Consider the following 27866-nt stretch of genomic DNA (forward strand, 5'->3'; position numbering starts at 1 on the left):
GAGAGGCCTGCGGGGAGGGAAGGACTGCTGCTTTCTCCCCAGGTCGGTCCAACTCCCCGAGGTAACAAACAGGCCTCTTTGCACCTCTCCTTCAGAGGAAGCCAAGCTGCAAAGCCTGCGGAGGTGGGTTTTTCCCTCCAGCCCTTTCCCTTGAGAGTTGCAGCCCCCACGCCGGCTGGGTTTGGATTCTGTACTGGCCGCTCAGCCTATGGAACAGACATGAACCCGAGCCCCCGGGGGCTCGAGCCCTTCCAGGCCCCCGGCGCAGGCGGGGGAGGTGGGGCAGGCTAGGCCGGGGGGAAAGACTGCGCTCTGCGAGCATCAGCGGCCACCCCTCCCGGGCTCCCGCGTGGCTCCCGGAGAAGGGGGAACTGGAAGAGCAAGGGCGAGGAGCCCACTTCTAGGGAAGATGAACGCAGCCAGAGGAAGCGGCCATGCGGGCTGCCTGGCTTCCGGACCACGCTGCTTCCCCGCCCGTGGGCCAGCCGCTGCCGGTGCGGTGGGTGGTGCTTTTATTCTTTGTCAATCTGGAACCCTGCTGCGCGCTCTCTGGCATTGCAATAAGAAGGGGGAGGAAAAGAGGTGAGCGGGGAAGCCAGCACGAATCTCCCTCTTCCTCTCCCCCTCCCCGCACCACCCCATCCCATCCCATCCCATCCCACCCCATCCCACCCCCAGCTTCCGCGGCGCTGCGGTCCGGATGCACTGCAGTATCAGGTAGGATTCCCCCTTTACCTCTTTCTTCCCCGGGCAGCACTGCCCCGGCGGGCCAGCTCCCCGCCTCCCTCCCAGCCGGGACTCCGGCGCTGAGCCGCCTTTGGTGTCCTCCATAACCAGCGGGGTGGGTTGCCCAGGAATTGCATGTAGAGAGAGAATGGGGCTAACCTGCCGTCCATCTCCATCCTGAATGCCCAGGCAACATTTTGTTTCACGGAGAGCAGCTGTAAAATGAGAGGTTTGTGTTTTTTTTTCTTGTTCCTTACCCTTTTCTCTTCCCATGGAGAGAAGAACTTGAAAGCATTTGAGTTTGTGTTTTAAACCTTCAGGGCAGGTATCATTACCTAGGACAGGAACTATGAATTTTCCGTCCAGACGTTCCCAAGCACTTCGGGCTTAAAAGGCTTGGAGACCCTCCGATGCCAGTCCCATGATGTGGTCTGGCTGGGCAAGTAGGGCCAGGCCTGTTCTTACCTTTCGAAGGAGCATTGGTACTCCGTATTCATTATGATACTGTTTTTTTTTCAGTGATTTATATGCCCCCAGTTAGACAAGCCTATTGAAAGGAATCCCAGTGACCTGGAGGGCAGTAATAGCTGTGGATCCTTTGGAAAGGATCTCATGGTTAGGCTAGGGACTAACAACCAGGATGAAGTGACCCAAAAAGTTGATGGAGCAATTTTGTTTCCAACTTTTCTTTAAGGGTAGCAGGAAAGAGCAGGCCTGCTCGTCTAGAAGCAATTGCTACTAGCCTGACATCTAGAAGCAATTACTATTAGCCCAGCATCTTGAGAATTTATCTTGTCTCTTGGGAATTTTTCATTGCTGTCCCCAAAACATGACATTCTATCTGTTGCTACAACTTATTTTTGTCTCAATGATCTCTGGGAAAGAAATGTGCCCCACTTTTACGAGGGGAGGGGAAAAAAGGACAATAAAGGTGAGCCTATACATGGAAAACATGGATAAGTATATCAGTTTATCTTTATTACAAAATGTGGAGTCAAAGAAACGATTGCAAATCTGATGGCAGCTGAGCAGAAAGAAATTATCTCAACTTTAAGAAACTCTGAAGGAGACTTAAGACCACAGCTAGTTCAGCTCAAGCACCACCTCCTATAAACTTCCCTTCCCTTCTCCTCCCCTTCCCTCACCCTACTCCCCCACCAGTTTCCAGTACTTCTCTTCCTTAAATTGCCTTCTATTTACTTATTTGGTTTTATAGTATTCCACCCTTAACTTTCAGTCTCATGTCAGGACAATGTAAGCTATTTGAGGGCAGCGATTATTTCTTTTTTTTTTTTTTTTTTGTCTTATATAAGATCATAGATTTAGAGATGAAAGAGATCTTGGAGGTATTCAAGTTCAGTCCCCTCATTTCACATATGAGAAAACTAAGATCTAGAGAGGTTTTGTAATTTGACTTAGATAATAAGTGACAAACCAGAAATGGAACCCAAATGCACTCACTCCAAAACTAAACAGTGCTTTTCATATCATTATATGGATGGCTTTGTAACCTTAGTCCATTGTCTTGCCAGGAGCAAACTGCTTGATAAATGCAGCTGGAGTATTTCAAATTCAAAGCAAAATGTGTTCAAATACTTTTCAAAAATGAAATGTTAATAGTATTACTTGTACTGTGATTCTCATGTTAATCAACCAGTATGCATTCCAGTTAAACTCCTTTATTAGAAATTTCATGATCAGATAATAATAATATATGGGACATAAGAATGTGTTAAGAGAAATTACTATGCAACAACATTATAAATGCTAACTAAAATAAAGTCAGATGTGGCTAAAGACAGTATTTGCAAGTGAAGAAGAAAGTAGAAGAAGAAAGGATTGGTTGTTGATTTAGGGTTTGGTGAAGCCTAACAAACAATGGTAACTTCAGATGAGTTAAGAAGATCTTAAAAAAAAAAAAAAAACGGCAAACTTCATATAAAGGAGCTTTGTTCCCAGGAAATTAATTACTCAAGGTATGACTAGTTGTTTTCTGTTCTAAATTGACTTTAATTTTGTCTTATAATATTTAAGAGTACTTTTTTTTTAAGTTTTTTATTCCACTTTAAACAAAATATTTTTTCAATCAAGTATTTTCTCTCAAAAAGAAAAAACCCTCAACATAGTCAAACTATGAATCCCCATTTTGACCATTTTAAAAATGACACATTTAAAAATGTGTTAAAGCCTGTGTCTTGAGGTCATCACCTCTCTGTCAGAAAGTGCATGTTTCATCATAGACTCTGGAATCATAGTCTTTGCCTTGTTCCAAGTTCTTAAGTCTCTGGTGCTTTTTGTTTTCATTTGCCTATAACACTTCATCTAGACTGTTGCAGGTAACTAAAAAAAAAAAAAAATTCAAAGTAATAATCTCCCACTAGAGGTACTCTTTTAAGAAAACTTGATGCATAAAAATGAATTTAATAAAATATATAACTTGAAGTAGAATTTATTTATTCTAAACACTGAAGGATTAAAATTTTAAAACTTTTAAAGTTAAAAAAAGTTTTAAAGTTAAAAAAAATTAATTTTAGAGTACCTTTAGAAAGTGAGTTTCTTTGGTGCCTTTAGCATTCTTAATTTCTGAGATTCTACAAGTTTCTTAGTATACCTCTTGAATAAAGCAAAGCTTATCTATATTTGGAGGCCCTTGAGCGCTTAGCTAGGCCAATCCACTAGCTAGGTCAACAGGCAAAATTCTTCTGCCTAGCATTGAGACTGAGATCCAACTAGATATAACATCTCCATTCCCTTGGTCTCCTTCTTTCTTCCACCTCTGTCTCTCACATATCTAAATATTTAAATATTTCTAGGACATGTAATTTTATGATAGTGGGTACTTCCTGTGTCAAAGGCTTTTCACAACCCTGCATCACTTGAGTAGATAGGAATTGATGGAGCTGAAAAATTGATCCCCTAGGGGTCAAGCTTCTGCCAATGAGCATCTCTAGCTATCCTGGACCTTGGAAATCCAATCTATTATTAAGTCAACTGTTTAAGTGTGAAGTCTTTCCAGCTGAGGAAGATTGGTCAGAGCTTTTCCTCCACTCACATAAAATCTAAGAAGACTGACATCACTTCCACTTCATGATGAGACATAATGTGTACAGTAATTTAATTAGGAAATGGTCAGGCCAGCAAAACTGTCCCAGAGAGCCACAGGACCCAAAGAGACATTAGTATCCCTTTCAGATACTTCCTTCTTCCACTCAAAGAATTTGTCTTCATTGTTTAAGTGCTTAAGCCTAAAATACTGGACTGGCAACCGCTATGGAAAACTAGAACTAGAATCCTCATTCTCTTAGAGTTGACATCTCATTCCCTGCTTCATTTCACACATTCCTTCCTTTCACTCACAAGTAAGAAAATAACTTTAGTGTCTTTCCCTTCTCTTCCTCCTTCCACCTCATTACATCATACAATCTGTGTTAGGCTACTTCGGAAGATATTACTTTATAGTCATCATATTTCCAGGTCTCTTTCCCCATCATAATTTACATGTCCTGCCTCACAATCCTTCTTATTCTTTCTGTGACTGGATGATATAAATTAATTTGATAATTTAAACCATTTTTGATTTCTAATGGATTAATGTATTAACCCTATCAGGGATCTTTTAAAGCTAATGCTTTTTTTAATCCCAAAGGAATGATTTTAATGATAGAGTGTGTACAGTGGAGAGGTGGTGCAGTAAATAGAGCAGTGGACCCAAAGTGAGGAAAACCTGAATTCCAATTCCACCTTAGACACTCATTAGCTATATGACCTTGGGCAAGTCACTTAACTCCCTTTGCCTCAGTTTCCTCATCTGTAAAATGAGCTGGAGAAGAAAATGGCTCTTCAATTTCTTTGCCGAGAAAACCCCAAATGGGATCGGGAAGACTCAGAAATGACTGAGCAACAGTAGTAATAAAAAATGATAGAGTGATTTCAGGCATTTGGAGAAGACTTCTGGAAGAAATATTTTGGGGGGAGAGGAAGGCTTCTCAACTCATACCTTGATCTAGTTCATACAGATACATGAACTTACATAGATATTAAAAAACCAACCAACCAACTACATATATTATATGCAGTTCTCCAAAGGGTAGAATAATGCAGAGAAATGCAGAGAGGTACAAAGGAAAAGAAAAGTAAATACATATAGAAAATTGTAAATGTAAAGGAGTTATGGGATGCACACAAAAGGAAATGGTGCAATAAAATTTAGGGGAAGAAAATGACTGATGGTGGGTAGTTGAGACAGTTGTTAAACATTTAATAGCATATCTCTGGATCCTGGACACTAACCCTCTCTGAGCCTCCATTTCCTTATCTGTAAAATGAAGGTAACAGTGTCTGTTGTACTTAACCTCACAAAATTGTTGTGAGATTCAAATGAAATATATATGCTATATGTAGGTTTATACATACATATATTTTATATATTTATGTTTATGTATTTCTATTTTATACATGTATGTATGTATGTGTCTATATCTATCTATCTATATCTATATTTCTCTATATATGAGACTTTGCAAAAGTTAACGTATGCTGTAAATGTCAGCTCATACTATTATGATCATAAGATTGTCAGTGGAAGAAAAATAATGGATGCTTTAACTAGTGAGTAGAGATATACTTTGGGTAAGATGAATGAGTTGCCATAGAATGTTAGCCATTAAGTGTGTACTATCAGCTAACCACTATGCTAAGCACTAGGGTCACAAAGAAAAAGAAAAACAGTGCTTGCCCTCAAGGAGCTTATGTTCTAATGTCCTGTTCATCCATTCAGGACAAGAAGCCACAATTACAAACTGACAGTGATTCTCAATAAATACATTCAACCTAACAATAAGCTTTAAACTAGACTATTTTTCCATCATCTTCATCCCCATTGCATTATACATCACATGGTCCATTCTAGACCACCTATACATAAATTGGTACCTGTAAGATAAATACAAAGTAGGTTGAAGATTGCTGTAGAAAGGAAGACACTAAAAAATGATCCTGTAATTCTAAATAGTAATACTTTACTGCATCTAAACTGCTATAAAAATCAGTGAGGCAGCATAAAGTGTGGTGAGGCATTGGTAAATGTCTTTGCGAATATCTACTATGAACAGTTTAGCCATTTTATTTGATGTCAGGATGATAATAACAATAGCTTACACTCATACAGTACTTTAAGTCTCATAAAAACGCTTTATATATATAGTCTCATTTGACATAAATGTAATTCCATTTGCCAGGGAAGTGAGACAGGAGTGCCCATTATGTTTGAGGTCTTATAATAGCAGATGGGTAGAAGTTTGTAGTTTTATAATATCTAGACAGAACATTATAAAATTATTGGAGCAGAGTGAGTTTGCTACTGTAAGTTTATCTATTTCATATCATGCAGCTGGTCTTGCAGGATTAAATGGAGGTCTCTTCTTTTTTTAATTAAAGATTTTTATTTTCAAAACATATGCATAGAAAATTTTCAACATTCACCCTTGCAAAACCTTGTGTTTCAAATTTTTTCCCTCCCTTCCCCTCCCCCCTTCTCCAGACAGCAAGTAATCCAATTACATGCTGAACAAGAAAAATCAGGTCAAAAAGGGAAAAAAAATGAGAAAGAAAACAAAATGCAAGCAAACAACAACAAAAAAGTGAAAATGCTATGTTGTGGTCCATACGCAGTTCCCACAGTCCTCTCTCTGGATGTAGATGTCTCTCTTCATCACAAGATCATTGGAGCTAGCCTGAATCACCTCATTGTTGAAAAAAGCCACGTCCATCGGAACTGATCATCATATAATCTTGCTGTTGCTGTGTACAATGATCTTCTAATTCTCTCACTTCGTTTAGTATCAGTTCGTGTCAGTCTCTCCAGGCTTCTATGAAATCATCCTCCTGATCATTTCTTACAGAACAATAATATTCCATAATATTCATATACCACAATTTATTCAGCCATTCTCCAATTGATGGGAATCCATTCAGTTTCCAGTTTCTTGCCACTACAAAAAGGGCTGACCAAACATTTTTGCACATGTGGGTCTCTTTCCCGCCTTCTTTGGGAAACAGACCCAGTAGTAGCGCTGCTGGATCAAAGGCTATGCACAGTTTGATAACTTTTTGAGCATAGTTCCAAATTGCTCTCCAGAATGGTTGGATGTATTCACAATTTCATCAGCAATGTATCAGTGTCCCAGTTTTCCCACATCCCCTCCAACATTTGTCATTATCTTTCCCTGTCATTCTGGCCAATCTGAGAGGTGTGTAGTGGTATCTCAGAGTTGTCTTAATTTGTATTTCTCTGATCAATAATGATTTAGAGTACCTTTTCCATATGATTAGAAATGGTTTCAATTTCTTCATCTGAAAACTGTCTGTTTATATCCTTTGACCCTTTATCAATTGTAGATTTGACATTGTAGATTGACAACAGAAAATGTTGATTTATAAATTCTTATAAATTTGAGTCAATTCTCTATATATTTTAGAAATGAGGCCTTTATCAGAACCTTTGAATATAAAAATATTTTCCCACTTTATTGTTTCCCTTCTAATATTGTCTGTATTGGTTTTGTTTGTACAAAATCTTAATATAATCAAAATCTAGTTCTTCTTTGGCCACCATTTCCTTCCTTCATGGAGGTCTATTCTTGAAGCTCTCCAGAGAAACTGATTACCTTCCAAGGTAGCTCCTTAAATGTAAAGAATGTGTGTGTATGTGTATATGTGTGTGTGTGTGTGTGTGTGTGTGTGTATTGTTCATAAAGCTACAATCTAAATTTTCTCTTCTTTATGTCAAACATCTTCAATCTTTTAATTAGTCCTTGTGTGGACAGCTGCATGGTGCCACAGTGCATACAGCACTGGACCTGGAGTTAGGAACATTTATCTTCCTGAATCCAAATCTTGTCTCAAGTCCTTGGTAGCTAGGTTAATCACTTAACTCTCTTTGCCTCAGTTTCCTTATCTGCAAAATGAGTTGGAGAAGGAAAAGGCAAACTATTTCAGTAAATTTACCAAGAAAATCCCAATTGGGATACAAAAAGTTGGACACAACTGAACAATAAAAATGGCAGTCATGCTCTCTAGTCTCCTCACTAGCACAGTTACTTTCTTATGAACACACCCCAACTTGTCATTGTCCCAATTAAAATGTATTGCCCAGAATCCAATAAGAACTCCAGAAGGGTTCAGACTAGGGAAGAGCACAGTTGGGTTTCTATCTCCTTGGTTCTTGATACTGCAGCATCTTCAGCAGAAGAGTGTGTTATTAGGCGTCCTCTTTTGTAGTTTTTTTTTTTTTGTTGTTGTTGTTGTTGTTGGAGTATTTTTCCTGAGGCAATTGGGGTTAAGAGGATTGCCCAGGGTCACATAGTAAGTAAGTGTGTCTGAGGCTGGAATTGAACTCAGATCCTCCTGACTTCAGAGTCAGTATTTTATCCACTGTGCCATCTACCTTCCCCTAGGTCTACTTTTTAGGAGCATTACTTCAATCTAAAAGCAGTTGTGTGAAATTAAAACTGGAATTCTCCCCGTCTTCATGAAATCACAGATATAGTCCATAAAGCACCAAATCTCAAAACAAACAAATCAAAATCCCACTTACTGGTTATACAGAATGAAAGGAAGGGTTGAGTAAAATTCCTAAATGAATAAGAGTGCTGATGAGCTTAGTGGGCAATGGATTGTTAGAGAGCAGAAGAACAAATTAAAAAAAGAAGAAATACAGAAGGGAAAAATAACCATCAATTCACCCCTACCTGAACCAATAGCCATTAACTTTAGTAAATAGAATTTAGTGATTTGAGCTATAAGTGAACAACTCATTCCAGAGTGGATAGGGATAGAAACAGAATTGGGACTATTATTTTATGAGTACAAGGGGCTCCCAGCTAAGGATATTCCATATGTAATGCAGGCAACTTATAATTCCTCTATAATCTAAAGCTTAGAGAATTGTCTAGAACACAGGTTTATTTTTATTTATTTATTTTTTATTTATTATAATAACTTTTTATTGACAGAACCCACGCCAGGGTAATTTTTTTACAACATTATCCCTTGCACTCACTTCTGTTCCGATTTTTCCCTCCCACCCTCCACCCCCTCCCCTAGATGGCAAGCAGTCCTATATATGTTGAATATGTCGCAGTATATCCTAGATACAATATATGTGTGCAGAACTGAACAGTTCTCTTGTTGCACAGGGAGAATTGGATTCAGAAGGTAAAAATAACCCGGGAAGAAAAACAAAAATGCAAACAGTTTACATTCATTTCCCAGTGTTCTTTCTTTGGGTGTAGAACACAGGTTTAATGAGAAAGTAATGTAGTCAATGGGTGTCAGAGTCAAGATTTGACCCGAGGTTTTCCTGGCTCCAAGGACAACTTTTCCATTATATAATACTTATTCTGGGGATCTCCAAAGGAGATTTGTTTTGCAGACTATATCTCATCCTGATTCTGTGAAACTGCCTCATGGACTATCCTGAAAACTGCTAAACTTAATTTGAGGTAGCAGCCTGACCCTAACCTTAGGGGAATCTTCATTTGAGTTGTTAAGTTGATGAAGTTTTTCCAGTGTTCTTTCCATCCTGGAGTTAGGAAAACTTCTTCCTGATTTCAAATGTAGCCTCAGAAACATACTAGCTGGGCTTACTAGGCCAGTTAGTTAAGTCTGCCTCAGTTTCATTAATTGTAAAATAAGCTGGAGAAGGAAATGACAAGCTCTATATTCTGGATTTTAAAGATAGACCTGATTTCAAATGACTTTTCTCTGTTATCTCAGTAAACCATTGAAAGGGCCCCAAAATATGTTCCATGAGTGTTAATTGAACAAATCAAGTCCAAATGATCTCTGAGTCCAAAGCTCCATTGCAATATTTTTGTACACATCACACAACATTGTTGGTCATGGATTAGGGCCAGATACCAAGAAGTGTAAGGTAAAATCCACTCCTTGAATAAAGTGTAAAGCTCTTGAGTCTTCTCTGACTCACTGATTTTTGGTAGGGTACTGGTTCAAGTAGATAGAGAGATAGATAGATACACACTTGTATTATCTATCTTGAATGGCTGTTGTGGGAGTGAAATAAGATAATGATAATTGACTATAATACCTCTAGTCAAAATCTCTAGTCATACTCCATGTATTAATATTAGTAGCAACAATATTTTTCAAACCCAAACTAGGACATATGATCTGACAAAGATTATTCTTTTTGCAAAGTCTTATTAAAAATAAACTTCCTTTTCTTGACCTCAGAACTGTCCCAGAAAATTTAGAACATAGGATCACCATAGTGTGTTGGACATAAAATGACATGACTGAGAAAACAAAAGTTTTGAGCTTCTAAGCATATCAATTTATTAAGTGGTATATACTAATTACATAACAAATCAAGACCAAACCTCCTCAGCTTTGGCACTGGAACCCAAATACAGGGGAAGACAGTTTTTTTTTTTTTTTTTTTTGTATTAAAAACTATTAAATAAGACCAGTTAATTAAAAGTTAGCCAGGATACAAAATTAAATTTGATTTCTTATTGGAAGAAAGATTAGAGACTTTCCAAGTTGGAAGGGAGAGAACCAATGAGTGCAATTCTCTGAAATCAGACAAGGAGGTGTTCCACTCCTCCCAAATGTCTGCAAATAATCAAAGGAATGTAGAAACAAGAACTGATCGACTAGTACAAGGTTCATCTTGGTTCATAATTTGGAATACTTGAGATATATAATTGTGAAGACACAATAATAAATGCCTAAACTACTGTTTGATAAACCCAAAGACTCCAGCTTCTGGAATAAAAACTCATTGTTTGACAAAAATTTCTGGGAACACTGAAAAAGTCTGTCAGAAACTTGGCATAAATCTACCTCACACCCCATACCAAAATAAAGTCAAAATGGGTACACAATCTAGGTGTAAAGATAAGCAAATTAGAAAAGCAAAGGATTGTTAGCATTCTTCCAAAGTGATAAGTCAGTTGTCTAATTTTAGCACCCTGCTTAACAGTTCTCTAGTTCAGAGTTCACACCTTTAAGAATTCACACATTAGTTCACACATTAGCGTTTGAGATTCACAAGTCCAGGAGATTCACAAGTCACAGCTCCCACAATCCCACTCTCAGAGGAGGAGTCAACCTTTGAGCTCACACCTCTAAAAGGGCATATAATAGGACAAGCCTCTGTCAGGAGTCAGTTGAGGAGATTGAGAAAGCAGGGGCAGAATGGGGGATTCAGAAGAAGAGAGCCTGAAGCTGGAAGAGGCAAAGGATTTAGCAACAGGAGCTCTTGGAATCAAGGAGGGAGATAGGCCTCTAAGAAAGCTAACTGAGCTATTTTGGAGGAGACAATAAAGGACTGAACTTTTAACAGATGGCTGCATTTGAGGTGATTATTGATCTGAACTGAAACTAAGGCTGCCTCCAGAAGCCCCCAAGAAACCTGCTCACAGAGAACATTATATTAGAGAAGAGAACACTATAAAGGATAGTAAACCTATCAGATTTTTGGAGAATGGAAGAATTTATGACAAAACAAGAAATAGAGAACATTATGAAATACAAAATAGATAATTTTGATTATATTAAATTTAAAAAGTTTACAAAACCAATGCAGCAAGATTAGAAGGGAAGCAGAAAACTGGGGAAAAGGCTTTAAATCATTATTGATTAGAGAAATGCAAATTAAAACAGCTCTGAGGTACCATGTCACACCTCTCAGATTAGTTAAGATGACAGGAAAAGATAATAATAAATGTTGGAGGGGATGTGGGGAAACTGAGTCACTAATGCATTATTGGTGGAGTTGTGAACTGATCCAGCCATTTTGGAGACCAATTTGGAACTATGACCAAAGAGCTATAAAATTGTGTATATCTTTTGATCCAGCAGTGCCACTCCTAGATCTGTATCCCAAAGTAATTATAAAACAGGGAAAAGAACCTACATGTGCAAACATGTAGCACCTCTTTTTGTGGTGGCAAAGGAATTGAAAAATAAGTGATGTCCTTCAGTGGGGAATGGCTGAATGAGTTATGGTATATGAATATAATGGAATATTATTGTTTTATAAAACATGATAAATACGCTGATTTTAGAAATGCCTGGAAAGATTTCTATGAACTGCTTGCTGAGTGAAGCAAGCAGAACCAGGAAAACATTGTACACAGCAACAATAAGGTTATGTGATGACCAACTATGATAGATTTGGTCCTCAGCAATACAGTGATCCAAAGTAATTTCAATAAACTAGGTTATGTGATGACCAACTATGATAGATTTGGTCCTCAGCAATACAGTGATCCAAAGTAATTTCAATAAACTTTGAGTGGAGAATACTATCTGCAAAGTGAGAATTACGGAGACTGAATGTGGATACTATTTTCACCTTTTTTTCTTTTCTAGTTTTTTTTTCCATAGTAGTTTTTTCCTTTTGTTCTGATTTTTCTCTCCCAATATGACTCATATGGAAATATGTAAAAAAATGAATGTACATGCAAAACCTAAAACAAAAAAAAGAAGTATAATTGTGAGAAAAATCCTTGCAAGTCTGACTGAGTTTCTAGTCAATATAACCTAGATCCTAGTTAAGTTAGTAAGGATCATTAAGTGATAGGGAAAGGTGGTGCAGTCTCTTAGCCATGCGGGGCTACTCATAATTGAATAAAGTTTTCTCATCAGAAAGAAACAGATTCATAACTGAATAGAAAGGGAACTGATCTAGCTCTAGAATTGAGTCACAAGATGGAGTCAGTGTGGTTTACTCAATTCCTATTTCCATTTATTTTAATTCCTTCAATAGCAATTATAAAAAAAGACTGCTGCTCAGTTGTGTCAATGAGGCAAACATGATAATTTATGTTTCCTATACTTTAATTTGTAAAATAAAGTCACTAGATTTTTCAGTTCTCTAGAAACCCATTGCCTTTATGCCCCCTAGACAATTCTTACCGAGTAGTTATGTTGGAAACCACTATATAAATAGGAAGTATTATTGGTTTTGTTACTGAATGGGAATTAATAAACCGACTCATTCTATTTAAGGCTATGGGTGCTTTTTTTTTTGTCCCAACCAACAATATCATGTTTATATGAAAAAAACATTCTCTAATTTTAGAGATTTTTTCTCAGGAACTGTAAGAGATTAAGTGATTTGCAAATGGTAATGCCATAACAAATCAGAAGCTATTATGGATTTATTGCAAAGCCTCATTAAAAATAAACTTTCTTTTCTTGAAATCAGAATTCAAATATTTCTGACTCCAAGGTTGTCCCTTTTTCTCCCTCTGACTCTCCTCTTATTCCTTTAACAAATTAAAAATGTCTTCTAAAAGACCATAAACAAAGCTTCTTGAAGCTTTTTTAAAAATGTATAACTTTTTAAAACTAGGTTTGTCAGACTCAACTTGAATTCAAAGCATTGCCTTCTTCAAGATTGTCTCTCTATTGACATCACTACTCCCATCTCTTTAATAAGTTAATTTTTTTTTAAAAGACCAAAAAAAAATCCTTTAAAAAAGCCTTTTCATTCTGTAACTTAAAACTAGAGATGAGGTAAAAAGGCAGGAGAACATGGCAAGAAGTTAAACTGTGCTGAACTCCATTATCTTGCATGACCAGTTGCCATTTGAACATCTTTACCTGAATATCTTGTAGACATCTCAAACTCAATGTATCCCAAAATGGAGTTCTTGCTATTGCTGGGGTTCTTAACTGCCTGGCAGTTGGTAAGCTTTTTTAAAAAATGGTTTTTTATAACTGCATTTCAATATAATTGGTTTCTTTTGTAAACTTGTGTATTTTATTTTAATAAAATAATCATAATGCATTAAAATAAATGCATTTAAAAATATTATTCTAAGAAGGAATCCATCACACAAAGAATAAGAACTCTTGTTCTATTTCCATACAAACCCATCCTTCATCCAGACTTGCCTTTTTCTTTGGAAGGACCACAATTCTTCAGATCACCCCAGATTAACATGCTTTGAGACATCCTTGATTCTTGCCTCTTCCTGATCATTCATATTCAACTAGTCATCATATCTTATTGACTATACTTTCAGATTCTTATGCATTTGTTCATTCCCTTTTCTTCACTCACATACCCACCACCTTATTTCAAACCCTCCTCACCATTTGGACTAATGAAATCTTAACTGTTGCCTCAGCTCCAATATCCCAACTGTACAAAAGGACCTTTTACCTTACTATTTCCATACTTTCTCTCTTTGGATCAAAAAATAGTTTTTTCATAGATCCTATCTGAGATATATTTATTCACAGGGATTTTTCCTATGAATTTGTAGAAATGTATCTGGGATGCTCAATTTTCCTGCTTTGGACAATTCTCCTATTTTTTCTTACTCTCCCTTCTCGATATAACCTTTGGTTTACTAACCTGGATTACTCTTCTTCCTTAAGGAAAATGTCACCAAGTGCATCATGTCAAGGAAATGCCCACATAAATTCCCTTGCTTGTCTGAGTCTGAATTCATAGATGACTCTTGTCATACCTTTGTACCCCAACATTTTTAGAGTACCTCAACGGGACCATTGTAGCAACCTCCCAATTGGCCTCTATTCTTTTGGTGTCTCTCATTTCCATTCCAGCCTCCATAATGGTCAAATTAATTCTTATAAAACACAGAAAAACTTATATCATTCCCCTACTCAAAAAAAAAAAAAAATCTTCAGTGACTTTCTATTGCCTGCGGGATAAACCACATAATCTTCAGCTTGTCATTCAAAGCCCTCCACAAAGCCCCCGCCTACATTTCCAGTCTATTCTAATCAACCTGGCTTATTACTTGTTATTCTTACCTGACTTTCCAGGACTGTGCATAGGTTATTTCATATGGCTGGCATTCCCAATTTTGCCTGAGGCGCATATTGAGTCACAGCCTCATTTGTGGCTCAGAGTTAACAATTTTAACCATTCTATGTAAATCAGTGCCATTTGTGCCATTGAACTCAAAAAAGAGGCAAAATTTCTGTTCTTGCGTGCTTATTATTATTGCTCATTATTCTAGTTGTATAACCTTTGTCAAGGATTGATCTATTTGTGCCTCAATTTCTTTTCTGTAAAAATGATTGGATTTTAAATGAGACTATCTTAAAGATCTCTTTGAATAAAAAATCTAGATGTAAATGATAAAATAGATCCATGACCTCAATGATTTATGAGATTCTTACCATATATAGATAACAACCCAATTTCCCTTGCCTACTCTGTTTGTCTCTCCCATGTTTTCCCAAAAATATTCCACAGGAGTCCCACCTATTTTGCTGGAGTTTTTCCTCAATTTCTTCCGACATTACAAGGGTACCAGTGGATCACTCCAGTGATCTCCCACTTAGTAGGTCATTTCTTTCTGTCACACAGCTCTCTGGGGCATGTTCATTCTTGTACTTCATCAGACTTCCTCACTGTTTATAGTATGCAGCCTGCCAGTCTCTACCATATGCTTTTCCATTGTTCTCTGTGTGATGAGTATCTTAAATTTTTCTGAGACAATGATGTTCCAGGTTTCACTGATATACACCACTAGCAAAGTGTTTATATTGATAATATGGACTCTTAGGAGAAGCCAGTTTTCCAAAAGTAATCTGGCCCCTTCAACTCCTTTTTTTTTTTTTTTTTCATTTCTGCTCCTTATCATTGTATTTCCTGTCCCATATATTTACCCATACTGATAAACAAACTATAGAGTATCTATTCTGATCCATGTTGAAATCTAGACAAATATTCCTCATTTATTTAGTTTTTGTTTTCTGGAAGATCTATGTCACTGAGTCAATATAAGATAATACTAAACATTATTGTAAATAAACCATTATTAAGTATATACTTAGTGCAAAACAAATATTGCTAATGGTAGAGTGAAACTGCCCTTACCTACTAGTTGATAGTATTGAGTGTTTTCCAGTGTTGAAGTCCTAAAACAAAGTCCTGATCTGATTTTCAGGTTCTATCGTAGATCATTGGGCTTACAAAGTGAGATTTTCTTCTCACTTGCAATGATGTTTTAGGTGTTCTACTTGTTTCAGAATTGTTTTACTTGATCTTTATGTTTTGTGCTCTCAATGTTTCATTTGCCTTTTCTTTCTACCCTTTGGCCACCTTCTCCCTCTCATTTGTGATTTTCTCTAGGAATTTCCATTTTGATGAATGTCCCAGATCAGTTGTGTTTCATTCTCATGTCTTTGCACCTATTCCTGTTCTCCACCCCCACCCCTACCTCTTTTCACACATACACTGCAGCTCCTTTGTTATCTTCTCCCACTAGGAAGTAAGCTCCTCAGAGGTTAATTGATGGAATTCTTTATGCTTTTAAGTGTATCCCAAGGCTTAGCACAGTACCTGACATGAAGAGACTTTGTAATAGCCTGCTAACTTGTCTCTTCCTCCCTCTTTTCCTCCCTTCCGCCTTCCATTCCTGCCTGCCCTTCTTTCTGTCTCTCCCATTTTAATGTCCCTCATTATTTTGTGTTACTTTAAAAAATCTCCCTAATTTGATTATAATATGTCCTTACCTTTGTTTTAAAGTTTTACCTCTTCTCTGTTTCTACCATTTTAAGTGATTTTTTGTACTTAGTTACTTTTAAAATGAAAAACTAAACGTACTTTAAAATATTGATAGAAGCTCTTTTTTATTTAAAAATACTTTTATTTAAAGTTTTGAGTTTCAAATTCTGTCTTTCTCTTCCCCCTTCTTTAGAAGCAATCAGCTATAGGTCATATATATGGAATTATGTAAAACATTTCTATATTAGTCATTTTGTACAGGAAGACTCAAATAAAAGAAAAAAATGAAAGAAAGAGAAAACTTTCATGATTCAGTCTGTATTCAAATAATATTAGTTCATTCACTGGAGACAGATAATATGCTTCTTCATTAGTTTTGGGAATTGTCTTACATCACTGTATTGCTGAGAATACCCAAGTCGTTTACAATTCTTCATCAAATAATGTTATTACTGGGTACAACCTTCTCCTGGTTCTGTTCCTTTCACTTTGCATTAGTTCATGTAAGTCTTTCCAGGCTACTCTGAAATCATTCTTGTCATTTCTTATAGCACAAAAATATTCCATTACAATCATAAGCCACAGCTTGTTTAGCTCTTTCTCCAAATGATGGGCATCCATTTGATTGCCAGTTCTTAGCCACCATAAAAAGACATACAATAGTAATTCTTTACTAACTATAATGTCTTCTTAGCTAATAGTATTTTTCTATGGTTGCTGTCAGTGTGTACATAGATTTCTTTGTTCTACTCTATTAGCTTTACATTATCCCACATAGACCTTTCCATACATTTGTATGATTTTTCTATTTGTCATTCTCAATAGTAGTTTAAAATTATTGCATTATTGCAGTGGCTGTCTGTTCAGTCACTGTTGGACATCTGGGATATTTCCAGGTTTTGGTCTTATAAAATAGCACTACCATAAAAATCTTTGAACAAATAAGCTCGTTTTCTTTTGGCTAATTTTCCCAGAATATATACCTGGTAGTGAGATTACTGGGTCAAAGGATATGACCAAATTATACCTTTTTGTATCACTTGCTACATTATTGCCCAGCAAGAGTATTTAATCTAGGTCTATGAACTTATTGGTGATTGCTGTTGTTTTAATCTTTTCAATCATTGGTTTCCTTTGTGATACTGGTATTTTAGTTTAATGAATTTGAAAACATTATTGTGAGAACAGACCCATAGGCTTTGTCAGCTAGCTAAGAGAAAAAAAAAACCCACACAGTTTAAAAACCCAGAAAAAGAAGGTATTCAGGAGTAGCAGCTGATCTATAGTGTCAAAATACTGCAGATAGTTTGAGAATGAGAACTGAGGAGACACCATTAGACTTGGCAATTAAGAGATCCCTGGTGTTTTTGGTATTCAGTTGAATGACAAAATCAGAATACAGATGGTTTAGAAGAGAGTATTAGAAGATGAAATAAAGGCAGAGAGCGGAGACAGCTTTCTCAAAGAGTTTAGCCAAGAAGGTGAGGAGAGACCTGGGATGATAGCCATTGAGTATGGTTTTAATGAAGTTAGGGTTTCTTAAGGATGGAGAAGGCATAGAAGTATTTGTAGGAAAAAGGAAAGTAGCCAATAGATAGAGAGCCAAGATTAGACCAAATGGGTATTCTGGAGAGGGAAATCTATTGGAAGAGATGGGAGGTGATAGAATCAAGGGAGCATAATGAACAATTTGCCTTGGCAAGGAGAAGAGGTGATTAGGGGATAAGATAGAGATAGTGGGAGAGAAAAGATGGCTGAATTATAGGAGATGAGGAGGAGAGGAGAAGAGGAAACTCTCATTGAAGTGTGTGTGTGTGTGTGTGTGTGTGTGTGTGTGTGTGTGTGTAGAAGGAACTGAGATCTTTAGCTGAGAGGTCAGGAAAAAAAGAGTGGTGCTGTGGAGGGTTTGGAAAAAAGCCATAAAAATTTGGAATGGACACTGTGAATAGAATAGAAAAAAAAAAAAAAAAACAAGTCAAAACAACCTAAAAAATGGTTGAGAACTATAGACTCTAATGGTAGGGAAAGTTCAAAGAAAGGAAAAAATCAGTATTACATTATGTTGCCCTCTGATTGTAATACTTGAGTGCAACGCTAAGAACTCCTCCTTCCAAAGCTAGCATTTTAAGAGAGTTCCCAGGCCAAACATCTTATCAAATATATTATTTATATGCATCCTCCATGAGTTACATGTAGCATATTACCCATAGGTAATAAATGACATTACACTTGCATTCTGCCACTTATCACATGAGTAGTGTCATTGATTATCCTCACATTATTTATCTTGTCTTTTGTTTTGTTGTCTATTTTGTAAGATTTTAGAAAATCTTGGTTTTTTTTTTTTTACTGTAATGTATGAGAAATAATTTTTATCAAACAATAATACAAGATGATGGTGTTTAGTGTAGTAGATGGAGTGATGGACTTGGAATCACTAAGACCTGGGTTCAAAATTTGCTCTTGATACTTATTAGCAAGTCTTTTAGCACCTGTTATACATGTTGAATATTTGTTATAGGTTCATGTTTTATGTTACTTAGATGTCACAAATAGTATATTATATTTTATACCTGTTATATATACCTGTGTGTGTGTATAACAAATATACCTGTGCGTGTATATCACACACACATATATCACACATATGTATATGTATATAGTTATAAGTATAGATATAAAATATATAAATATATAGATATATGTCAGCATTGATTGTGGTTGTGTTCAGTCATTTCAGTTGTGTCTGATTCTTCATGACCCCATTTTAGGATTTCATGGCAAAGATACTTTTTTTCTAATACTACTTTATTTTTCCAAAACTTCAAAGATAGTTTGCAACATTCACTTTTGCAGAACCTTGTGCTTTAAGTTTTTTCCCCTTTCTCCTCTAGAAAGCAAGCAATCTGATATAAACATGTGCAGTTATTCTAAATATATTCCTGTATTTGTTATGCTGCACAAGAAAAATCAGACCAAAAGGGAGGTTCAAATCTTTCCTCTTGACGTTTATTATCAAATCACTTAGTCCCTAATTGATAGGATTATTGTGTGTGAAAAGAAATGTATGCAAAATGAGTTATGTGTAAAATTCTTCATAAGCCTTTTAAAACCTGATATGCTGGGTTATTATTATTAATTAAGGAAATACATTTTGAACACATAAACTTAAATATTTTCTTATTTAATAGAAACTTTAGCAGGGAAGAAAACATTTACATTTAGAGCCTTATAATATTGTAAGGATAATCAATTGTGAAAAACTTAGCTACTTTGCTCAGGACAGTGATCTAAAACAATTCTAAAGGACTGATGATGAAAAATGCTTCCCACCTCCAGAGAGAGAACTGATAAACACTGAATGCAGATTGAAGCATACTTTAAAAAAAAACCAAAAAACCCTCTATTTTTATTATTTTATTTTGTTGTGTTTTTTTTGCAATATGGTTTATGTAGAAATATGTTTTTTTATGACTACACATATATAATCAATATCAAATTGCTTATCTTCTCAAGAAAGGGAGTAGAGAATTTTAAAAAACATTTTTTAAAAAGATTATTAAACATATATTGGACTACATGCCATCTAGGGGAGAGGATGGGGGAAAGGGAGGAAATTGGAATGCAAGGTTTTGCAAGTGTTAATGTTGAAGAATTATCCATGCTTACATTTTGAAAAATAAAAAGCTTTAATAAAGAAAAAAAAAGATTGGTTAAAAAAAACTTTTGCATTTAATTGAGAAATATTTAATGAAATAAAGAAAAATAATTTAAAATAATTAATTTAGATCTTTACTAGTGATTAGGTTAAAGTAATTTGTTGAAAATTTAATTGAACATATAATTATTGTGTAAAACTTCCTTTTACAGGATTCTTACTGCCCAGAGGAAAAGCATAGAAAATGCAAAATAACGAAATTATAAAACCTGCCAAATACTTTTCTGAATTGGAAAAGAGTATTTTGCTTGCATTAGTGGAAAAGTATAAATATGTGCTTGAATGTAAGAAAAGTGATGCAAGGACAATTGCCCTTAAGAAGCGAACCTGGCAAGCCCTCGCCCACGAGTACAATTCTCAACCAAGTGTCTCACTGCGGGATTTCAAACAATTGAAGAAGTGCTGGGAAAACATCAAGGCAAGGACCAAAAAGATAATGGCACATGAAAGGAGAGAGAAGGTAAAACGGAGCGTTAGTCCACTTCTAAGCACACAGGTAATAGGAAAAGAGAAGATTGCCAGCATGCTACCTGAGCAAATTTACTTTTTACAGAGTCCTCCAGAGGAGTCAGAATACCACGCTGACACAGCAAACCAAGGTATAAATGCTCCTGTTACCCCTTTCTTTGTTCATTGGAATGGCTTCTGCCTTTTTTGTGTAATGGCTCCAATTTGTACATAACATTTAATGTTGATTCTTGATTTCCCCATTGAAAGATGGGGACCATGGAGTTGTGTAGAGGGAAAGAATCAGATGCTTATTTATCAATATATTCCTCCCACTCCATCTCCAAGTCTAGCCTTGAAACAAATTTTATGACAAAAAGTTTAGTAAAACTAACAGATTATTAGTATTTTTAAATCACATAATATTTCCATGCCTCCCCCCCGCCCCCCATGTTTTCCTTTGTATACATGAAAATACTCAAATCAGAGGCAGCTAGATTCAAATCCAGTCTCAGACACTTAATACTTAGTAGCTGTGTGACCCTGGGCAAGTCACTTAATCCCAATTGTCTCACCCAAAAAAAAAAAAAAGTTCCAGAAAATACTCAAATACAGCTCTAATACATCATCCTGGCATGGAGGTGACTTTATCTTCCTACTTATGGGGAGAAAATTCTGGCAAGCTAGAAATGCTAATAGAATGGACTTGGCAAATGGAAAAATCCATCATCCTGTCACCAACTTAGCCAAATTTAAAGAAAAAGAGAGGCATTATTAAATGATGATTTTTTTTTTTTTTTGATTAGGGTAAATTCTGAAATTACTAAGCTATAATGAGGTTGCAGTATGCATTGATTGAGAAGTGGGCACGATCACAAATTTTTCAAAATACTGAAGTATCCATTCAAATATGTCTTACCTGACATTCTTTATATTTTCAGGGGTCATGAATTTATCTCTCCTCCTTAAGCTGGAATAAAATAGACAGCTAGGCGGTACCGTTGATAGAGCACTGGGCCTGGAAGCAGGAAGACCTGAGTTCATATGTGTCCCAAGAGGCTTACTTGCTGTGTGACCCTAGGCAAATCACTTAACTGCTGCCTCAGTTTCCCCATATGTCAAGTGGGAATAATAACAACACTTAATTCCCAGGGTTGTTGTGAGAATCAGATGAGACAATATTCATAAAGCATTTTGCAAACTTTAAGGTGTCATATAAATGTTAGATATTTGTTTTTCTCTACCTTTTTGAGAGAATTTTTTAAAAAATGTTTTTCTTTGGTCCATACACAATGTGTTACATATGTTATAAAGTACGGAAACAAGCCTTCTCTGTGGTTGATATCTACCTAGAAAGAGGTCTTTAGTTGAATACCACCCTTTTTATCAATGATATGAAGGCATGGGAGGAGGGGGTGGAGAAACATGCATTTATTAAACACCTGCTATGTCCCAGATACTGTGCTAAATGCTTTATGTATTATCTCCTAGGTTCCTTACAGCAATCCTATAAGATGGGTGCTATTATCCCTATTTTACAGTTAAGGAAATTGAGGCAGACAGATTAAATGACATGCCAGGATCACACACAGAGAAAGTAAATATCTGAGGTATATTTGAACTCAGGCCTTTTAGACTCCAAATCCAGCCCTGTGTCACCTAGATGCCAATAAAATGGCAAACTTGTCAGATTCTAGGAACAAAGTTGAAAAGTATCAATAAATCATCTGTTTGAATCAAGATCTCATCAGACAACAGTGAAGAGAAAAACTATGAAACAAGACTGGAAATGTTGGGGACAGACTGTAGAAGGTCTTGAATTTTAAACTGATGAATATGTTTGTTTGTTTAATCTTAGAGGCAATAGGAAACCCCTGGAAAATTTTAAGCAGTTCTTAAGATTAAGAAATCTAGTAAAGCAAGAATATAATTATTTCCTTTTTAAAATTGCTTAGTATTCTTACTCTTTCTAGATACTTTTCATCATCAATTTTTCATATTCTTTAAAATATCCAAGTGACTTACATTGATATTCTATTAAATCTCCATTAATTTAGACTTTCCAAGCATAATAAAATAAGTCTTCCACATAATAATCCTTTCTTTTAGTACTCCCACTGGAATTTAATGTTTTTATTTACATAAATAAATTATTCCTGGATTTAGTAGCTAAGTATTAAATATTTTCAAATACTCAATTTTTAATTGTATTTTATATCTAAGTGTTGTTAGTCTATTGGAATAGAGTTGATTTTTAATTATATATTACATTCTTGCTGCTCATTAAAATTTTCATTCCTATCTTTTCTTTTTATATTACCTTCATTTCCAAATATATTCCATCCCTTACTATCCTTTCTAACAAAGAATAAAACAGAAGGCAGTTCAACAATGTTGGCCCAGCACATCAAATGAGTTAGACAGCATGTGCAAGGCTCCATTATCACAGCCTCCACTATTCTGCAAAGAAGGGAAGGAGGTGCAATTTTTTATCTCTTCCTAGAGCCAAACTTGATCATTATAATGACACAGAAATCTGAGTGCATATTGAATTTGTCATTTTAAGTCATTCTCTAAGTTTATAGTAATGTTGTCTATATGAGGTGAAATTTTATTTCTTTCTACATTTATAACATTTCTTTTTCACTTTTGATAATGGTGGTCAACATTTCTTTACTGATTTCAGCAGGTATTAATTTCAAGAAATCTTGCTCTTATTTTTAATGTGGAACTTTTCTAGGCAATATGATGTTAATTCTTGGGTTTAAATACGATCTGTTTGTCATATTAATAAAAAATTATTACTTATTTAAAGATCTATAATCAAGAACATGTTTTAACTGATAATGGATACAGATTTGCCATTTGTTTGATAAAATAATTACAGGAGTTTTTCTTTGTTTTCTACTTAATATGAAAAATTCATAACTTTTTGGTGTGTCATGCCTACTTTTCATTAGTTCTAGGGAATAACTTTTAATGTTTGCTAAAATTTCTTATAGGATTATTGAATCTAGTTTAAGAATAACTTGTCTGTATGGATAAGTGGGTGTGTTGCCCTTTTCTGGTGTGGGAATAAAAAACCACACTGAATAAAATTAGAATTTATATTTAAAATTTGCAAAGTGCTACTTGTGTTTGAGGAGAGTATGAAGAACGGGGCTTTCTCATGATCTCTTACTTCTTCCCAAGCTAGAATTTGTATCCCTGGCCATTGCCAATCATCTTGATTTTTTTTTTTTTTTTTGACTGGAGGAAAGAATGAGGCTGATAACTTTGCCTTCCTCATTTAAATCAACTTATGGGCAAGTCATGACATCATTTTCATGATATCATTGGTCAACAGCAATAATTTTCAAAGAATGGAACAGAGGTACCAGGGCTATGACAGGTTAGAGATGGTTTGTAGGGTTTTCTCTTCTCCTATCCCTAGTTTATTTATAAGAGCATAACTCTTTGCTACATAGGTGAATCTCCCCTTTCCTTGGTACATTTTCTGTGATCAATTTGCAACTTTTTCCACTTTTTTAATTTATTCTTTTAAGTTCTTAGTCAGAATTTATTTTTATTCTTTACTTGACAAACACCTGTCTTCCACCCCCTAAAAAAGAGCATTTCCATATACAAAATAAGAAGAGGATGCTGATTTTATTGTGTACAGCCTGCTTTTAAAATTTTTATAATTAATTTAGCATGTTGCTTTCAAAGCTGTTTCTGTTTCCTTCTGAACTTTTTCATTTTTTTTCTGGGTAGTTTTAAAAATGCTTTATTGAAACTTCTTTCTTCTCTTAATTATTGATAGGTCCCTTCTTCCCTTGAATCTCTCCCCTCCCCACTCTGGAGAAAAAAAATACAAAACAAAAATACAAAAAACAAACAATAAAGAAAAAAAAATCCACATTTGGACAAATCCTTGTCCAAAAATATGTTTCATATCATGAATCCAGCACTTCTCTGGCAGGAGGTGGGTAGTATGTTCATCATCAACCCTCTGAAGCCATGGTTGGTCGTTGTACTGATAGAGTTCTTAAGTCTTTCAAAGTTACTTGTGGTTACAATGTTGTTAATTTTATAAACAGGCTCTCTTGGTTGTGTTTACTTAACTACATCAATTTTCTTCCCAGGTTTCTCTGCAACAGTCACTTTTGCCATCTTCCACTATATCCATATACCATAATTTGTTCAGCTATTCTTCAATTAATGGGCATCTCTTTTGTTTCCAGTTTTGTTTTGTGTGTATGTGTGTGTGTATTTGTGTTGCTATAACAAAAAGAGCTGGTACAAATATTTTTGTATATGTGGATCTTTTCCCCTTTTTTTGATCTTTTTGAATAGGCTTAGTGTATTATTAGATCAGAATTTTGTAGTTCTTTGAGTATACTTGCAAATGGTTACCAAAAAAGACTGGACTACTATGTTTACTAATGCCAGTTTTTTTCAAAGCTCTTCCAACAATTGTCATTTCCCTTTTTTGTCATCTTTGCCAACCTGGTAAGTATAAGGTATAACCTCAGAATTGTTTTAATGTGAATCTCTTTGATTATTACTATTTTGAAATTTTTTTTTTCTGCTTATGGTTGTTGATTACATGGATATCTTTCTTTGGAAACTAACTGCCTATTCATATCGTTTGACTGATTATTGGGAGAATGGTTGTCATTATATATTTTAATCAGTCCTACCTAGGATGTGGTTGTTGTTGAATCATCTTCAGGCGTGCCTGATTCTTTGTGATCTAATTTGAGGTTTTCTTGGCAAAGAAAGTTTTGCCAAGAGATTTGCTATTTCCTTCTCCATCTCATTTTAATAGCTGAGAAAATTGAAGCAATTGAAATTAAGTGACTTATTCAGGGTTACACAACTAGTAAATAACTGAGGCCAGATGTATTTTAAGCTGGCCACTAGGAAGTATAATGGATAAAGCAGTGAATTTGGATTCCAAAGACCTGAGTTCATGTCTTTACCCTAAAATGCTTCCCAATTCCGTGAGGCACTTTACATCTCACATTTTTAATTCCCTCATCTGTAAAATGGGGGAAATAATAGCACTTCCCTTATGGGATGCTATAAGTACATAAAAAGATCCAAAGTAAAATGCTTTGCAAGCTTTAGAATTCTGTATAAATCTTAGTTATGTAGTTGTGGCTGTTGTTAAAATTTAAGATGAATTGTTGTATAGTGCATACAAGACTGGGCTTGGCCATAGGAAGACTTGGGGACAAATCTTGCCTTTGACATGTCTTGTCACTATGTGTAAACCACTTAACTTTTCAGGGTCTTAGGGAAAACTATAAATTACTGACAAGTTGTATCAATGGAGAATGTTCTTACTCAAGAACTTTAGTTCTAGATCTTACTTAACTTACAAAAACAAACCTAAAGCTTTTTCTTATGGAGAAAATACTTTCTCTTGGTAAAAGTACATTTAATATTAGGAAGCAAAAACATTATGTAAATCCATTTTATCTGTTTGTTTTGGTTTGAGATTGTCATACCATCTGTTCCTTCCCATTCATTTTGTTCTATATTCCTCCCAGGGCTTTTTAGTATTGCCCTTCCCAATCTGGCCTCTACATTTATAGTCTATTGATATAGGAGAACAACCTTTGAATATCTGTTTCCTGCTCCTGTCTTTCAGAACCTTTTCCTGTTTCAAATCGAGAACTATGTGAGGAAGAGAAGGAAATAATTCACTTTCCAGTTTGTGAAGGGACCTCTCAACCTGAACCTTCGTGTTCAGCAGTCAGAATAACCACCAATAAAAACTATAGGAGCAGAGCCTCTCAGGAAAGTGCTTTAAAAAAGATGCATGAAGAGGAACACCATCAGCAAATGTCCATTTTGCAACTGCAACTGATCCAGATGAATGAAGTACATGTGGCCAAAATTCAGCAAATTGAAAGAGAATGTGAAATGGCAGAAGAGGAACACAGGATAAAAATGGAAGTTCTCAACAAAAAGAAGATGTATTGGGAAAGAAAACTGCAAACTTTTACCAAGGAGTGGCCCGTGTCATCATTTAACAGGCCCTTTCCCAATTCACCATAGAGTATGGGGAATGAACACACATGTAAATTCACATTTAACTAAGGTGTTTGGAAGAAAGAGTGTGTAAGATAAATTTGTGAATCTATGACTTGTCAAAGTTGGAATGAAACCAGTTAAATGTCTGAATCAAATGGAAAGTAGTAATTTTCTGAGATTACATTCAGGTAACACACACAACTTGCTCCCTTTCTGACTCCTTTATCTATAATCACCTCTACTACGGACAAAAAAAGAAACGATTTTAGTTTTTGAACATTGTAGCTATAAGTGTGATCATTCTGAACATGATGTCTTTAATTAGGATTCATACAAGAACTCTGTGGGTTTGTTTTTTGGTTGTTGTTTTTTAATCAAATACAAGGTATTTACAATGTGACCATTTATTATTATCATTTGGATTTTTTTTTTTTTTTTTTGCAAACATTCAAGAATTTGTACATGCAAATGAAGGTTGTTCAATAAAAAGGGATCCTCTTGGAGGGGTTAAATACTTGATTCAGTGATCCTACCATTGCTCTAAGAACATCTGAAACTCTTCTTAAAGAATCAGCTACAGAGTTGTAACATGGTCTTTTTAAAAAATCTCTTCCATTTTCATTCATTGAAGGTCAATTTAATTTTTTATAATTGGAATAAATCATCTGAAAATCAGTCAAGTGCTTGGGAAAGAACAGTACAAAAACAAAGTATGTAACAAGGATCTTGGTCAAGAGATGCAAATGACAGAACAGATTTGAGAATCTACAGAGTAATGAGGCAATGGGGACAAAGTAGGCCAGGTAGACAGTGCAATGAGATGGAACGTGTGCTAGCTCTGGAATCAGAGCACTCGAGTTCAAATCTGGCTTCTGACATTTAATACTACAGTCGGAGTGTGATCACTTGTCCTTCTTAGCCCTCAGTTTCCCCAACTATAAAATAAAGTTGTATTAGATGACTTCAGATTCTTTTTGGTATAAGTCTAGGAACTAAAATCAGAGCTCTTCTGATCATGTGGGTCAGGGATATGAAAGAGCAACTAACACAATATAAAGAGACCAAGTGTCTTCCAGAGAGAGGCAGGATTTTGTGAGCATAATAAGATGGACAGTATATGAGGCAAATTTTGAATAATGGGTAGTTTTTTGAGAGAGACAGTTGAGGGAGGAATGAAAAGCGAGAGAGATAACTATAAAGTCATGAGAATATACCATGATAACACTGAGAGAAAAAGAAAGAAAAAGTCTTGGTAGAGAGAAAGAGTTGGGAGAGGCCTATAAAGTCATAAGAAGATATGACTATAATGTTGAGAGAGAGTTTTGGTAGAGAAAGAGAAAGGGAGAAAAAGAGAGGATGAAAAAGTCAAAAAAAGATGTGACTAATATTCAGAGATAGAGAAAGAAAGGAGAGGGAGGAAGAAAGAGATGG

The 27866-nt window shown here is 35.7% G+C and overlaps 1 protein-coding gene across 3 annotated transcripts; it reads left to right on the forward strand.

Moving 5' to 3' along the window:
• Positions 1-27866, forward strand: MSANTD3 (Myb/SANT DNA binding domain containing 3). Of its 3 annotated transcripts, none has more exons than XM_023497689.2 (3): positions 1-717; positions 20117-20563; positions 26050-27866. In XM_023497689.2, exons 2-3 carry the CDS (start codon positions 20149-20151, stop codon positions 26457-26459), a joined length of 825 nt encoding a protein of 274 aa, XP_023353457.1. In that variant the 5' UTR covers positions 1-717; positions 20117-20148; the 3' UTR covers positions 26460-27866. The 3 variants fall into 3 exon arrangements, with proteins under 3 accessions (XP_023353457.1, XP_031801406.1, XP_003761883.1); XM_031945546.1 differs by having other exon boundaries at positions 2-582; XM_003761835.4 differs by lacking the exon at positions 1-717 and adding an exon at positions 724-955.

Source organism: Sarcophilus harrisii, chromosome 1, assembly GCF_902635505.1.
Source record: "Sarcophilus harrisii chromosome 1, mSarHar1.11, whole genome shotgun sequence".
NCBI lineage: Eukaryota > Metazoa > Chordata > Mammalia > Dasyuromorphia > Dasyuridae > Sarcophilus > Sarcophilus harrisii.